The sequence below is a fragment of the Silene latifolia genome, chromosome X (genome assembly GCF_048544455.1).
Source record: "Silene latifolia isolate original U9 population chromosome X, ASM4854445v1, whole genome shotgun sequence".
NCBI classification, from domain to species: Eukaryota; Viridiplantae; Streptophyta; class Magnoliopsida; order Caryophyllales; family Caryophyllaceae; genus Silene; species Silene latifolia.
The window spans coordinates 10174699-10192673 of record NC_133537.1 but is presented as its reverse complement, the minus strand read 5'-3'; the positions used below and the strand labels follow the sequence as shown (position 1 = coordinate 10192673).

Sequence of the window (17975 nt, the reverse complement as noted above, 5' to 3'; positions counted from 1 at the left end):
AATGATACAGATTACTCCTCTGATTTTTTTACATATGACGCGTTTTTTTTATGTCACATATGGAAGGTGTTTGGAAATGACGAGTATTAATAACATTTTGTAGAGTACTTCTAAAACCTTTCCAATAGATGCGTCTTCGCATTCATATCGTATTACAGTATTTAAAAGATTGCAATCGAATTTTACAGCAAGCTTGACTTATAAAACCTACGTATTTACAGTTCACAAATTGGCCAAAATCCCCCTACTTGAAAAGATGGCCGAACTAAATCTATGGTCAGATCAAGCCTAAACACGGCCAATGTGGTCATTGTCGTGGTCACCATCATAATACTCGTCATCACGCCGAATCAGCCTGTCCCGTGTGTGCTCTGAGAAATGACACACATCACGTGAGTGTAACACGACATGCTCAAATTACCAAATAAACAAAATAGGAATGTGGTACGAAACACAAATTCTCATTTAAGACGGAACTACCCGTCTTAAGATTAAGAAGGGTCAAGTAATGACCCATTTGCATAATAGATAAGACAAAGAGCTTGTTATTCCCAAGACATTTATTTCCTTTTTGTCTTATCTCTAACTTAAGACGGATATATCCATCTTAAGAAAGACTTATTGGGTACGAAATACATTAACCACCAAGCTGAGCAGCACCAGCCTATATCCCTAGATATTGCGATGAAATATTCCTGGGTGTTGGATTTTTATGACCACTCAAGCCATTCTATATGTTTTAAGGAGTTTTGAACGAGTATGAGGGATAAACTGAAAAATATGATGGGTTTGAGTCGAGTCTGGACAATAATTTATGATGCTTATTTTTTAAGACTCAATCAAGTCAGGTAAAGATAACCAGTTAAGCCATTCAATAGGACTTACGATTAATGCGCTCATCTGGATTTTCCTCATCTTCATCAAAGTCGGGAATATAGAAATCAGGGGGAACCTGCAATCAACTGAATCTTATCAGTTCACCAGAAACAGTTCCTCCCCCAGCTATTATTTTGGAAATGAAATCAACAGGAGATAAGTTGCGAATACAGCAACAACAAAAACTTGACACAACTTAATTCAGGATAAGCAAACAGAAAAGGGTAAACAGAAGTGAAGGAAAACAGAGTAAAAGAAACAAGCAGGATCACATTGCGGCAAGTATGGGAGAAACTCAATGTAAGAGATGAAAGAGGTACATACAAGAAAAATTCGCCGTGAATAAACTAAAAAGAGATTTTGATGGATGCACATGAATTTATGATTGGGAACAAAAAACCAAAAACCTTGACCAAAAAAACCACGTCTCAAAGGTAAAAGAAGAGTGACAAACAATAGAGAGAAGTAAAAGAGGTAAAATTAGGCAAATAGAAGTCAACCACCATCATAATCAAATATTCCATGAAATAAATATTCAACATAAGATTACCCACTCTTCAACTCCGAGGGTCAAAAGGTAGAGTGCAATATCCATATATGACAAGGCAAATAGGAAATGCTGCATTTTCATGGAGCTTTCATGTGATTGATGAGGCGAATAAGATCTCCATTGTATGGAAGTCGAATTTTACATCCATATTCAGAAGAAATGCACCATTTTCTTGGAGCTAAATAATTGTAACTTGACTATGAGTATGAGGATGACAGTATCACTGACCTCTTGCATCTGTACGTTAGGAGCATGTTGGATACGCCGCAGATTTTCCATAACTTGCATTTTTATTGTTGTCAGGTATGATTTACTGTTCAGGTTCTCCTGCTCACAGAAACCAAACGAAATTATCCAATTTACTCAAACATAACCAAACAAATCAAAGCCTAAACATCCGGATCGTCGCCAAATAAATCAAAGTCTACCAATTTAAAGCCTTAAAGTCATTCAGAAGGAACGACACAGAAGCAGAAACGTACAATGTATCCACTGGGTATCCTCAAAGAATAATCAGGTCCAAAATATTCAAAGTATTCATTATCAGGAATTTCTGCAGAAAAAAAAAAAACATTCCAACTTTTGATCAGAGAATTATGTCATAAAAACCATAAAAGAAATCAGAATTTAAGAAGCAAAAATACAACCATGAGATGGTACAGGAAGTAGGAGGCATACCATTTGGCAGATCAGTATCTAAAAGAACTCCTGTTTCTACTGCCCAACACCGAGCAACATTCTCCTTTGTGTATCCCCCTCCCCCAGTGACCTAATAAAAAGATCCCCCACGTTAGTGTACATAAATTAAAACAATAAAGGCATAATCCACCATGCGGACCATTCCCACAAACCTACCAGCAAAGGCAAGTTACATTTCTTCACAAACCTCACACACTCTGCGTGTCCTGTTAATAGTCACAACACAATGAAGATCATTATCTGTTTAGCTTGAAGATCATTATCTGTTTTGCGGGCAGAAAGACTGCAACTTGTTTCAACAGGATTAACAGCTAATGAAGTTTAATTACAAAAAAATGGCACCATCAATGGAGAGGTTGAAGCAGCCTAATCTGTCACCAGCAAGCGAATCAGCTCCACATTGCAGAACAATAACTCCTGGCTGATAAATCTCAACAACCTTCGAAATAATCTGCAGAAAAGTACTCGATTTTCGTCACCTCCCCATACAAATGTTTAAATATTTATATTAGACCTCGTGGCCACGGATATTGGATCCTACCGTCTTGAACAATCTAGTGAAGCTGTTGTCATCAATCCCATCCTTGAGTGGGACATTTATGGCATAGTATTTCCCTTCTCTCTCCCCGATTTCCTTCAACATGACAAAAAAAGAATCAATTACCCAAACATATCTAAAGAGAAAAAGCAAGCAAACACAGCAAAACCTCTTTCTAAGATCAGCTAGCTGCTTTTTATCACAGGTCAAATTACAGCAATGGCTTTTAAAAGACAGAACCATAGAAGAACCAACTCCATTTAAAGTCCTACCTTGACATCTCCTGTCCCAGGAAAGAACCTGTCTCCAAACTTATGGAAACTGACCGTCATCACTCTGAAATAGAAAAACAGGGGAAGAATAAACCATAAGGACACTATGCAACTATGTAAGCACTTCTATTTGGAAACTGAAAAGGATTAAGATACAGATTAAAGACATCATCCATGACAATATAAGGCTAATACAAAATGCAATTTAAGTTTCATGACAATATAAGGCATTTACTCGTACTCAGATACTCTAAAAATTAGACTTACCTATCCGTAAAGTAGAATGCCTCTTCGACACCGTCCCCATGATGCACGTCTATATCGATGTAAAGAACACGAGCATGATACTTCAAAAGCTCCAAAATCCCCAGAACCAAGTCATTTATGTAACAAAAACCAGATGCTCCACATTTCTTTGCGTGATGCAATCCACCAGCCCAGTTTATAGCAATGTCACAAAGTTTATGGTTCAGCCTACGGGCAGCATCTGTCGTAAATTAACTCAATCTATAACGAACAACATTGCGAATACATTAAACATTCAAGTATAGCGTCTGAGATTAGACTTACCAATTGTTCCACCAGCATATATTTGGCAAAATTCAAATAAGTTATCAAAGATTGGGCAATCTTCTCCAAGATTAACTGAAAAGAAGTATAACCATTTCATTAGCCAACATTTGATTAGAAAAGTAGACCACCCTATGTCGCGAAAATGAATTATAAATTAAGAAATCAAACAATTTCTCGGCAGTAGTAGTATACTACTGATGAAAAGGTCAGCATAGATATTGCAACTACTTGATTCATATAGAAGAAGATATTTCACCATCCTATGTACTAACATCCTAAAAAATATTAAAGGGTGTCAACAATCATATTAGCTGGCTAATGTTCAGACCAACGAGTGAAGGAATGACAGGACTCCTCTTTCCCGGGGACTTTTTTCCCTATTTCTCTATCCAAATAATCAAAATTAACGTAATCGTAATAAGAAGAGTTGCTTTCTCCTATTTTATATAGTCAAGTTTAGTCAAATCCGAAGCTGCTACGCCTATTGAAAGAAGAAATCTTCAATCATTCTTTAACCTCCTTTCGCCCAAACAACCCATTACAACAACATTACCCAGTGCGTCAATGGCTCTCGCAAATTACGGGGTAAGGGGGATCGGATGTACGCAGCCTTACCCTTGTGCTAGCAACACAAAGAGGGTGTTTCCAAATGACCGAAGATGAAACAACCCTTTCCTATAGCCACACATAATGGAGCAGCCCTACAAATATACCAAAGAAAAACTAATATGACCGTTGTACGCCATAACGGCCTCATTCCATGCTATCACCTCGTAGAAAACTAACCATACCGAAATTTCCATGTCTAACTATTTACTTTCACGCAGTTTGTTAGATGATATTTTGTTCACAATTTTCTAAAAATTATTCCTCGACGTTATGATTTCACGAGAGTTCTTTACCATAGCAAAGGTAAATACTTTAACATCATATCATAATCGTTTACATTTTTATAAACATATTTATGATCAAAGTTCTGAACTTTGACCACAACAATGAAGTAGGACGATCATTGTAAGGAGGCAGGAGCAGTACAGATAGCGCGCACAACCAAATTATACCATATACAAAAATATTGTTAAAAATAGCAGACAAAAAAATGACAGTAAAGCAGAAAGACATACATTTAGCCATCTCAGACATGAATTCATATTGCTTGTCAGGCGTAATACGATTCAAGAACTCCACATAATCTGCTGAATGAAACTGCGCTAGCTCTGTCGGATACGCTTTGTGTGGTCTCTACACGTATTATCACCAAAATCAATAAGTCTCTTGAAAGACCGCACACAGGACAATGTGATATGAAACACACTGAGAGACAGTCAAGATATAACATATAATGAACTACCTGACTATAAACCGAAAAAAATGGAACAAAAAAGAAACTACCTCTTATGTGAGAGGTCTTATGACAAGCTTATCAAAAAACCGTCTCATATAAAAATTTATAACACTCTAAAACCTAACAAAGTAACAAAACAAGTTAAAATAAAACTTAACAGCCTATTAAGCGAGCAGGGTTACCTAATTCGCTCGCCCCCCTCCGAATTGCGAATTAATTCGAACGAATTAATTCGCAATTCATTTTCATCTTAATTCGTCCCAATTCGCGAATTATTCGCTGAGATGAGCGAATTATATGATTATGCTAAAAACCAAAAAAAATCAGGAAAAATTGAAGTATAGACAAGATACCTGGTTATTTTGAAGTTTGAACTTTGAAGCCAAGCACAATGATTTGGTTCACTATTGTAGATTTGTAGATTTAGCTTTAATTTGATTTTGATTTAAATGGAAGATGATTTTTTTTAGCTTTGTTGATATAAAGGATAATCCTTTTGCGGGTGGATTGACGAATTACCGAATTTTAAAATAATGTAATTCGCCAGCGAATTGAATTCGCTAAATTGAGCGAATCGCGAATTAGAATTAAGAAAGCGAATTGAACGAATTGCGAATCCGGTAACCCTGAGCGAGAGGTATTGCAATAATATTATCATAACATATAATGAACAACATGATTAAAGAACAAAAAAGTGAAAAAACAATGGAACAAAAAGTAACTAACTCTTATGCAAGAGGACTCACGACAAACTTACCATAAAACCGTCTCTTGCAAAAAATTTAAAAACACTAATTAGGGGTGTTTTGTTCATTCACAAAAGGTATGAGGTATGAGTTTGGAATGAGTCAAACCCATACCATGTGTTTGTTTGGCAAATTTGGGGATTTCATACTCATACCTCAAACCCATGAGGTCTGAGTTTCTCATACCCCAAGGAGGGGGTGGGTATGAGATTGATAAACATGGGTATCAAATTATAGTAAACAAAAATGTGAAAATAAATATTATGACATATAGTAAATGAAATATTTTATATAATTATTTGATTAAATCTTTATTTTCATGAATTTATATGTTAAAGTATTGGATTTTATATGTTGGAAGTTCCAACCCATACCATAATTACTAATTCCAAACCCATACCCATGCGCGAAACAAACGCTCCATAAAAGCTAACAAAATAAATTAATAAAAAGGAACAGCCTATTATTCTAGAGGTATTACAATAAGATTATCGTGAAACCGTCTCCTACCAAAAAAAATGAACAAAATAGAGTAGTCTCTTGAAAAACCGTGTCGCATAGGACAATGCGAAACGAAACACTAAAAACTAGAAAAACGTCTATCATGCCATCACGGATTCATGGGAGAGGTCTTACACTGTTACTATAAGATTATCGTGAAACCGTCTCATATCATTAAAATAAGCACAAACGAGTAGGAAATAGGAATACTAAAAAAAAATCAACAAAATAGAAATGAAAAATTATAGAAAAACGTACATAAATTTCCATTTTTTGATGAAGATCGTAAGAAAGAACAAGATGATGAGTCATACAAAGACGGTGAGGTTTCATCGGATGATTTGGACCGAAATATACGTTTCCGACATCTCCTGTAACGGATTAATCATGAAAATTGCAGTAATTGTATGAAGTAATTAAGAAATTAGGGTTTAGAAGAGAGAGAGAAGAAGATGATACCGTCGTAGAAGTAGGAGATTTTGTCTTTCGAGCGCATTTTCGAAGCTGAGTGTGGAGATGTGAGTTGAAAGTACAGTACTTATGTGCCAACTGCGAACCTTTGTGTTTTGTTTTAGTTTTCGTGATTCAATTTAGGAAAAACGAAACGATTCGATGATTAAGACGGTAATGAGGTGATTCATTTGATATGAAGAATCTACTTGAAAAAAATAAGACGGTAATATTCGTAACTCAAAACGGGTCGTAAATGTGACAAAAGAAGGATTATCTGGACCAACAAAAGGTTTATCTGTCTTTATATAGGTAAGTAGGGGTATAATGGTATATTTGACCTGTTTTCATCTGAAGCGGGATACTGCCATTTTAAAATAGACTTGTTGGTTCAATCTCAAAATCTTAACAATTCTATCATGCAAATCTTTAAAATGGAAATGGAGTTTTGAAATGAATTGACGGATATATTATGAATAGAATACATATTATATCAAATCGTAATTTATTTTCGCAGTACATATTTTACTCATCTCAGTACTATTTGCACGATAATTTCCATTTGGTACCCTTAAGCTTAACAAACAACAATCCTAATTCTCTCAAATCCTAACCTCGGAACCTCTCACATCTAGCAAATTACATCAAAATTTTCTGATTACTTATCATAATTTGATCAAAAAATAGGTATTTAATTTCTAAAATGTAATTAACGAATCAAATGAATATATTTTTATGCTTTTTTTTGGTACTTTGATTTTTCAATTAGGGTTTGGGATTTTATTTATGGTGAAAATTGGTTGTTCATTGATAATCAAGTGGTGGTGCGTCGGGAGGGACGTCGTGGATGGTGGGCTGCGTAAGGCTGGTGTGCTGGGCATTAGGGCGGCGCGGTTGGCCTAAGAGCAGCGTGGAGCGAGGGTTTTAGGAGTCGCGGGGGTGGTGGGGAGGGAGGGGCGCCGGTACTTAATCCATTACAACTGTTAGGGCGGTTATGGAGGTGGCGTGATGGGTGGCGGGGAAGGTGCTCGTATTGGGAGGTGGCGAATTAGTGCTCAACTGGTCCAAGTTTCCGGTGGTTAGGGCGGTGGAATTCAAGATTGATTGGGAAAGTGGTGGTAGCCTGCCACTTTGCTGAATTGTACAGTACATTTCATTTTTTTCTTTTTTTTTCCATAATGTAGTACACATTACTCGGAGAGAAAATTCGACTGAATTTGGGAGTTGTAAAATGAGAAGGGTAATTTGGGTAAAAGCGTACTGCGATGAGTAAAATGTGTATTGCGAAAATAAACACCCATATCAAATTTATTGCTTTTATTGCACCAAGTTTAATTTAGAGAGCTCATTTTCCATTAACTTTTTCATTTACTCTCCCTATTTTATAACTACATCCTTGCCATAATAAGGTTCCCTAACAATATTAATTTACATACAAAATATGGGAACCTCCCCAAAAGGCACACCAATTTACCTTTACCTTTTCTGTTGGGAACCTCCTCCAAAAATAGAGGAACCCCAACATTTGGGAAGCTTGGTGTAACAATAAGAAGGCCCATTTGAAAAAAGAGAAAACACAAATGAAGAGGTAAAATCACACTTTGCGGATGCTCTAACTCCTCTAAGACTTATCATAGTTATCAATAACCTTCTTTACCCTAGGTCACCAATGAAATTACAATCCAACTTATTGTAGACGGATAGTGATCCTCTCACAAAATGCAAATGGAGTATCTATTTTCCACCCACATGCACTATCCACCCTCATTTGTAGAGTGTTACTATTCTTTTACGGCTATTGAGCTTTTCTATTTGATTTTTTATTAAATTGAAAATGTCAACCAATCATCACATGCCACATACTGTTTTAGCCAACCGGTCATGCATTTCTTTATATTTTCCTTTTTTCTTTCTCCAGTTTTTGGTACTTGACCGGTCATGACTACTTTGATGAATAATGAGGAACATTTCAAATACGGTGCCTAAAGTGGAAAGCCAAGCCTCAACAAACTAAATCGAAATTAGACAAACTTAAAACAACCAAATAGAAAATTTTCTTATTCAGAATTGTACTATCGTGCTAAAAAAGGATATACAAAGAAGTCATTCCCACCATTTGGGCGACCTATAAAACAGGTCCGAGTAAAAGAAAACTATAAACTGCTAAGAAATGTCATCTGACAATAATGCATCATAGTCCAGGCTTCTGTATGCTATTTCAATAGCATTTGACTGATGGCTACCATTACCAAGAGCTCGTGAACCAAAAACAGTGCATTAAAAATCCAAAGAGGTTCGGGAAGGGGAGGGGGAGGGGAAGGGGAAAGGGGAGTGGCTAAAGAGTAGCAGACTTGTTGAGTTGTCGAGGTTCATGAGACAAAAACCCGATGTGCGCCGCATTTCTTGGTCACCAGAGGAAGCGAGTCGTTCAGGAGACTTCACAGATTACACACTGCAGACCTGCTTTGTCAGATGCAATTTTCCCAAAAAAAGGTTACCATCTGCTAAGCCAATGTGCTAAGCTTGCCAAAAAAAGAACCGTGGGCTAGTCCAACTTGGTGGGATGACTTCTTGTTATAACTAGATAAGTGCATTATAGGAGGCAAAAATCTCCTTCTTACTCCTTGCAATATGATGATGCTTCATCTCATTAGGAAGTCTGTGCAAGTCTTCTATGATCCCAAGGTAGCCATATAGTGTATTGTATTTCTTGCCCACTGGCTCTTGATCATCCCCTTTCTGCCCAGCAGGCTCTTGATCATATGTCGTCTTATCAAAAAGCTCTTGGTTATCTTTTCTATTGTCAGCCAGCTCAACAGGCTCTTGATCATATCCGGTCTTGTCAAATGGCCCTTGATCATCTTTTCTATTGTCTGTCAGCCCTTGAGTATCACTTGTCTTGTTTGCTTGCTCTTGATCACCTTTTGACTTGTCTACATGAATTTGTTCACCTTGAGCCTCTTCTACGAGCTCTTGATCATCTTTGCTATTGTCAGCCAGACCAACAGGCTCTTGATCATATCCCGTCTTGTCTAATGGCTCTTGATCATCTTTTCTATTGTCTGTCAGCCCTCGAGTATCACTTGTCTTGTTCGCTTGCTCTTGATCACCTTTTGACTTGTCTACAGGAATTTGTTCACCTTGAGCCTCTTTTACGAGCTCTTGATCACCTAGTGAGTTGTTTACAGCCTTTTGTTCACCTTGAGTCTCTTTTAAGAGCTCTTGATCACCTAGTGAGTTGTCTACAGGCTTTTGTTCACCTTGAGCCTCATCTACGAGCACTTGATCATTTCGGGCCTTATCTACGGAACTTAAATCATCTCGGTCCTTGTCTATGGGCTCTTGATCATCATCTGCCTTGTCTACTAGTTGTGGATCAATTTTCATGTGCTCATTTTCATCTTCCCTCTTGTCTATTGGCATTTGATAATCGTCTGTCTTGACTACAGACTGTTCATCTTTTATCCTGTCTAATAACTCTTGATCATCCTCTTTCTTGTCTACTGAGTATTGATAATCTTCACTCTTGTCTACTAGCTTTCGGGTATCTTCAGGCTTTTTATCAGCTACTTTACAGTAGACAACTTCAGCATCAAGCTGTGCAAGCTCGGCCCTTCCATAATTATTCTCAGCAAATGAGTTATGAAGTCTTTCAGCTTCTTTCAGGCCAGGCGCAGTGCCTATAAACTCCACAACCATAAAATTCGGGTTACCAGGTTTTTCATGGACTGCTTTGATCTCCTTATCAAAGCCCTTATCTGCAAAAGAGGTTCATGTACAAGGAAATGCCAAGGCAAAAGATCAAGCAATATTCAGAATGAAATAAAGATCAAGCAAAACACACATCATGGACATTCTTTCTTTTTAAGAAAAACAGAATAGAGAACGCACATCGTGTTGTACGTACTCCCTCCCACCCAAATTATTGTCCCCATTTGACTGTGATATACCGCTGTTCAACTGATATCAAATGATCAAGATACAAGATAAAAACCGTCATGTTTGATTTATCAAAATCACTATTTTCGTATTATTGGTCAATTGTATCGTTGACCACTAAAATCAAATGAAGACCATACATGGTAAGGAGTGAGAACAAGATATTATCACTCATCAGTCATCTCAATGAAGCAAAGTGATTAAATGCGAACTCACCATTCAAAATATTCTTCAGTTCGATGGAAAGCTTCCCAATTTCATTGAGTTGACAGTTTCTAGCTTGAAAGTTCTGAATGATGACAACAGGTGGCCAGATGATAACATCTTCCCTCAAAGTCCAAGCCACAGGTTCAGGCAAAGATCGACAAACCCAACGATCATTAGCGGCCACTGCAGTATCCCATCCCATTAAGACACATAAAGCTCGATGGAATCCTAAATGTTGTGCTTTGTACCCAATCTTGAGAGATGAGAAAGCATGTGCTGCAACATCTTTAGTTGCACAGAACTCCTTCAAGCTGTTAACATTAGTTCCATAAAACAACCAATTGATTGAGGAAACAGGAGATGTAGGAAGATATGTACAGTCATGGTTCATAAAAGAGCTGAAGCAAGACTGGCTAGACAAGAGGTAACATTTATCCTTGAAAAGCCATACGAAAATTGGGGGCAGGCGGAATCTTAAATGTCCGATATTTAATTATTATAACCTTGAAGCATTAGAACATTGAGGTCAAGCATGAAAAAAAAATGAGACGTGAAATAAAGATTTCATTCTACAACAACATTCCAGTGTCTCAAGGGCTCCCGCAAATAGTGGGGTAAGAGGGGCCAATGTACACAACTTTACCACTCTCTTAAGCGTGTTAACACATATAAGATGTTACAAGATGGCTCATAATGAAAATAGCATAGAAAATTGCATCAACTGACTCCTAATTCACATAAGTGCATCTTTTAATGCGTTAAAAACAGCCAATCACGTAAAAATGACTGCATTCAAAAAATTGCGTCAAAGACAGCCAGTCTAACTGAATTCACAATTAGTAGCGTGCAATAAATTGAATCCACGAGGGACCACAACCTGACCTGATAACATATTACTGAATCTAATGACCGTTTTTGCAAATTAAAACTAAGAAATTGACTCCAGCGTCTAGCTATGACATCAGTCATCGTTGAAGCTTCCTACAAAAACCATTACTCGACTCTGTGATCGCTACACATATCCGTCTACCCATACACCTCACACATCAGGTTCAAGAGTTTTAGGTCAGGTAATTTTGAAAACGATTAGATGCTTCCTACAAAAAAAAACATTAGTTCCCACAACGAAAGCACGTAGAAGCAGAACAATATTAATCATGCACCAAAAACAAACGCCTAAAGTAAAGCCAAAGAGTTAATTGGGATAGAAGTCATAGAACAGATAAATTATAAGAAATCCATTGGACAGACCTGGAACATATGACGCATTTCAAACGACAACCAATTCCTTGCCCCTTGAACTTTTTCTGGTAATTGATATTCTTATATAAGTGCACCATGCACTTGAAAAACCATTCATCTACATTTTGTTTAAATTTTACAGGGTCTTCGTCATTCAATGGTTTCACCTTAAGTACTGGCTGGTCTGCATCAACAACTTGTGAACGAAGGTCATCATCGTTCATACTTCCCGAGTCCTTAATGGCACGCTTCTGCTGCTTATTTATGTTAGGCTCAGAATTCAAAACAACAGGATCCGGTGCAGTAGAGGGGTATGCAACTGGATTAGGCACCGACTTGAGCTTCTTTTTAAAGTCAGTACCCTTAGCTTTGCCAAGACGCTTCATTACATCGCCTCTACTACATTCATCAGATTTGCTTAAAGGTTTTGGACGAGACTTAGCTTTGCCAAGACGCTTCATTACATCGCCTCTACTACATTCATCAGATTTGCTTAAAGGTTTTGGACAAGACTTGCGTAATCCACTAGATGGTTGTCTAGCTTCAGCAATAGAGACTCCTGTATGAGCCCTTGAATGAGATTCACCATGACGGTGACTGACCCTATTTGAAAGTCGTAATCCATCCTCATCTTCCGCACTAAGATGCCTCTCATCATAGCTCGAAGCACCTCTATCGGCATAAGCAAGACGCTTAGCACCACTCGTCTCACTCGTCTCATTAGCAGATACAAGCCTTCTTTTAAGTGTATTAGGTTGTTCAAGTGAAGAAAAATCTCCAACATCCATTATACGCTGTGAGTTTTCAAGCATCGTGGGAATTTCTTCATTTCGTCTTACACCATAGCCATGTTGTTCATATGACATATCACGAGTATGTCTTTCATAAGTAAACTGTTCTTCACGAGACAGACTTTGACGGATTTCCTCAGTCCTGTGATCCGGATAAGAGTTCCTTGGACCAACATCATAGTTATCAAAAGCAGGTGCCTCTTGAAGTGGATGATTGATATCATGCAGTCCAGAATACCCTTCCTCCATTACAGCATCTCTACGAGAGTTTCCAACATAGTGGTCCCTAGGTAACGTAGCATCCACAACATCAATTCCATAAGACCCTCGATCATTGTATCCTTGCACAAGGTGACCAGCATCATACTGATCTTTGGATACTGCTGCTAGAGAATAATCCCTAGGCCTGTGACTCTCAGGATGTACATAAACATCAGAACTATGCACATTTGGAGCATACTCACCTCTGGGTCTCGGACTAACACCTTCAGCTGATCGGATACGGTAGTAACTACTAAGCCTAGTTGGTTGTATCCTACTACTACTTCCTATCCCATCAACAGAATGATATTGTCCTTCCTGAGGCAAACTTTCCCTTGAAATACCTCGAGACGGGGTACGCTGACCACTAGACTGTGAGCGAGGTGTCAAACTATGAGAGCCATCCTCAGATCTAAACAGAAGACCATTCTCTTCATCATAAGATTGCCTTTGTGGGTACTCCTTTTCCCTAACCAAGTAATTCCTACCATCTTCAACTGGAAGCCTAATAACGTTCCTAGTCCGTCCAATATGACCATTCACTTCATCAACAGACTGTCTCTGTGGGTACTCCCTTTCCCTAACCGAGTAATTCCCATCATCTTCAACCGGAACCCTAGCAACATTCCTAGTCCGTCCAATATGACCATTCACATCATCAACAGATTGCCTTTGTGGGTACTCCCTTTCCCTAACCGAGTAATTCCCATCATCTTCAACCGGAACCCTAGCAACATTCCTAGTCCGTCCAATATGACCATTCACTTCATCAACAGACTGTCTCTGTGGGTACTCCCTTTCCCTAACCGAGTAATTCCCATCATCTTCAACCGGAACCCTAGCAACATTCCTAGTCAGTGCAATATGACCATTCACTTCATCAACAGACTGTCTCTGTGGGTACTCCCTTTCCCTAACCGAGTAATTCCCATCATCTTCAACCGGAACCCTAGCAACATTCCTAGTTCGTGCAATATGACCCTTCACTTCATCAACAGACTGTCTCTGTGGGTACTCCCTTTCCCTAACCGAGTAATTCCCATCATCTTCAATCGGAACCCTAGCAACATTCCTAGTCCGTCCAATATGACCATTCACTTCATCAACATACTGTCTCTGTGAGTACTCCCTTTCCCTAACCGAGTAATTCCTATCATCTTCAACCAGAACCCTAGCAACATTCCTAATCCGTCCAATATACCTAGAACCATCAACATTGGGGTCATAAGCAGTCACATTCCTAATACCCTCACTAACAATAGGCACTGATCTTTCCACTGCCCTATCATAATTCCGACTACGACTAGCAAACTCATTAGACTGAATATCCTCATTAACACTATTAGACCCCGAACCTCCCCGTGATCCATCAAACAAATAATCCCACTGAAACCTCGACAAAGTACCCAAATCCCTTTCTACTAAACCATGATCATCGCTCCGGGAAAGGGTCTGAAATTCCTCAGCATTAACATATAAATGTTCATCGTCTCTAATGCGCTCATCAAGCAAACCCATTTCCCTCCTACTGTAATATTCCGCCATTTCTATTCTCTCGCTTATCAATTAACCCAGAATCAAACCCACAATCCAACTAATACAAACGTAAATTTCACAATTTTCAGCGAAAAATGAATTATTTCACCTTTCTTCGCAGCAAAAAACAGAGACTTTAGATAAAACCAGCACTTAGCCGAAACTGAAAACCTAATAAAACCCTAAATCAAAATTCGGATACGATAAACTACGAACCGCAGAAATCATCATACTGATTACGAAATTAGGGCGAAAATAACGGAAATTTCAGAAAAACAGTAAAAACAATCGAATAAAATCGACGAAACGAAGAAAAAGCGAAATAAAACAGATCGAAAAGACGAGGAATTACAGTAATTATGCTGTGAAAGTGGGGTTGAATTTAGGGGAAATTGAGAAACCCTAGAGAAATTGATTTGGGCGGGAAAAAGAGGGAAACGGAGAAATTAGTAATAGAATATAAAATATTCCTTAGAATTATTTTATTAGCCACCTATATTTGTCGGTATTCTTAGTCCTTAATTTAGGAACTCCAATCCCCTAATTTAGGTAAGTAATGTTTTAGTCTTCTTGAAATACTGGAAGTGCATTGCTATATATTGGTACATAATGTAAATGTTAATCTCAAGGGAATATCATTTCTTATATGGTATCAAATACACTCCCGATCCTCTAATTCTCTTCCGCTAATCTCCCTTCCCTCCTCTGTCTCGGCTGTCCCACCATGACTCCCGACCCAACCCCAAATCCACTTTTCATCCCGCTTACTCTGTCTCGAACATCAAAAACTACGTCCCTATCATCCTCGAGGCCGAGAACGTTCATTATGCGTCATGGGCAGAGCTTTTTCTCAACACCGCTCGCGCCTTTGATGTCCTTAACCATGTCGCTCCTCCTAAGGATGCCGTGATTGAAAACGATGGGCAATGGGATCGTCTTGACGCAGTCGTGAAACAATGGATTTTCAGCACGATTTCGCTTGACCTTCTCCACACCATCCTTGAACCCGGCCTCACTGCCCAAGCTGCGTGGGATCGTCTTAAGGACATCTTTAATGACAACAAAAATTCTCGTGCTGTGTACTTGGAGCAACAGTTCACCAGCACACACATGGATGCTTTCCCGAATGTGTCCGCCTATTGCCAGAAGCTCAAAATGATAGCTGATCAATTGGAAAATGTTGATTCACCTGTGTCGGAGACTCGCTTGGTTCTTCAACTTGTCACACACCTCTCTGTTGGTTATCACAGTGTGGCAACGTTGATTCAACAAAGCGATCCCTTACCTTCGTTTTACAAGGCTCGGTCCATGCTCACTCTTGAGGAAAGTCGCTTGACGAAGGAGTCTCCTGATACTGCTCTCCTTTCGTCTCAAACTCCCTCTGCTGATTCATCTTCTCGGTCCAGCAACACGAATGGTGGTAATAACCGCCATTTTAAGGGCAAAGGAAATCGACACAACAACCGTGGTAATTATCGAGGTAAAAATAACAATGGTGGTTTCCATAATAATGGTGGGTCAAATTCTACTGGTGGTAATTCCACTTTTCATGGTGGTGGCCATTCAAATTTCAATAATAATAACAATAGGCATAACCATCGCGGCCAACAATTTGGTGCTTCTCCGTCCTGGCCTTTCGTCTCCTTCCCTGGTTGGCCGCCGCAATACCCACCCTGTCCCTACCCTACCACTGGCTGGTCGGCTCCTCCCTCTAACCCCTCTGCAGGTATCCTCGGCCGTAGGCCACAGCAAGCATTTATGGAGCAACCGTCGCCAACACCGGGCACGTTTGTACCCACTGACATCGCTGCTGCAATGCAGTCCTTGACCTTCCAAGGACCTGATGATAATTACTACATGGATACCGGGGCCTCGTCTCATATGCAGTCCACTAATGGTACGCTCTCTTCTTATTCTCCTTTGAGTGATAATCGTCACATTGTTGTTGGTAATGGCAGTATGATTCCAATAGCCGGTCATGGTAATACCACTCTACCCTCCCCTCATCACCATTTACTCCTTAAAAACGTTTTACATGTCCCTAACTTAATTAAGAACCTTGTTTCAGTTCGTAAATTCACAATTGATAATAATGTTCCAGTCTCTTTTGACCCATTTGGTTTCACTGTGAAGGATCTCAAGACGGGGAAGCCGATAATATGAAGTAATAGCACGGGCGACCTCTACCCTCTCCTCCCCTCCAACCATCACGTCACTACCAATCCCACTGTTTTGCTAGCCGCGTCCAATTCAACGTGGCATGATCGTCTAGGCCATCCCGGTCCCGTGATTTTTAATTCCATTTGTCATACTAAAACAATTGCTTGTCGTCCGATTAAGTTGTCAACTATTTGTCATTCGTGTCAACTAGGGAAGCATGTTAAACTCCCATTTTCTGAGTCTATGTCAAACACTATTAGTCCCTTTGATATTTTACATACCGATATATGGACATCTCCCGTACTTAGCACTATGGGTCATCGGTATTATGTGTTATTTCTTGACGATTTTACCAATTTTCTTTGGACTTTCCCACTCAAACATAAATCCCAGGTGCACTCCATTTTTTCCGCTCTTTATAACATGATAAAAACACAATTTACTCACTCAATGAAAACTATTCAATGCGATAATGGTCGCGAATTTGATAATAATTCATTTCACCAATTTTTTGCCAAATTCGGTCTCTTATTTCGCTTCTCATGCCCTCACACCTCCCCACAAAACGGTAAAGCAGAACGAAAAATTCGCACCATTAATAATATAATGCGTACACTTCTCCTTCACTCTCACATGCCCCCCTCCCCTCGCCATGACAACCTACCTACACAATATTCTCCCAAGCAAAGCCAATAATCACACTTCCCCCACCTCCAGTATCTACTCCAGGGAACCGTCTTATGCTCATCTACGGACTTTTGGATGTCTATGTTATCCCCACATACCTCCCTCCACTATCCACAAACTCGCCCCTCGTGCTATTCCTTGCGTATTTCTCAGCTATCCCGACAACCACAGGGGTTACAAATGTTTAGATTTAAAGACCCGGAAAATTATTATTGCTCGTCATGTCACCTTTGATGAAACAGTCTACCCCTTTGCTACTCCCACCATCGCCACGGCCCCAACCACAACAGCAGACCCGCCGCCCTATATCCTCCACCAACTTCAGCACTCTTCCCTGGCCACACCTACCTCTACGCCCGTGCAGCCTGACCTACCCGCTACTCCGCCTCGCTCCCATGTTCAGCCTGCCCAACCCGTCCCCCCACTGCCCTCCCCTGTTCAGCCTACTTCACCCTCTGTCCCTACACAACAAACACCATCAGTACCCGACCTTTCCCCTCAAATGGCCACCCGTGCCAAACATGGTATCTTCAAACCCAAACACCAATTTGACCTATGCACCACATCACTTTCACCCGTTCCAAAATGCCCCATCACTGCCC

At 39.4% G+C, this 17975-nt stretch overlaps 2 protein-coding genes across 2 annotated transcripts; both read right to left on the bottom strand.

The window, feature by feature from the left end:
* Positions 1–90: 90 nt before the first annotated feature.
* LOC141622799 (histone deacetylase 9) lies at positions 91–6688 on the bottom strand. The gene is made up of 14 exons (XM_074438816.1): positions 6560–6688; positions 6359–6471; positions 4633–4750; positions 3506–3580; positions 3203–3422; positions 2936–2999; positions 2667–2759; positions 2468–2576; positions 2282–2331; positions 2105–2195; positions 1909–1979; positions 1655–1753; positions 886–952; positions 91–371 (listed from the first exon to the last, which is right to left on the bottom strand). Exons 1-14 carry the CDS (start codon positions 6594–6596, stop codon positions 289–291), a joined length of 1290 nt encoding a protein of 429 aa, XP_074294917.1. The 5' UTR covers positions 6597–6688; the 3' UTR covers positions 91–288.
* A 2350-nt stretch (positions 6689–9038) lies between these two features.
* On the bottom strand, positions 9039–14660 carry LOC141622798 (uncharacterized). Its single transcript, XM_074438815.1, has 3 exons — positions 11948–14660; positions 10706–11007; positions 9039–10308 (listed from the first exon to the last, which is right to left on the bottom strand). The coding sequence occupies exons 1-3, from the start codon at positions 14533–14535 to the stop codon at positions 9131–9133; spliced, it is 4068 nt and encodes a 1355-aa protein (XP_074294916.1). The 5' UTR covers positions 14536–14660; the 3' UTR covers positions 9039–9130.
* Between the last annotated feature and the right edge of the window lie 3315 nt (positions 14661–17975).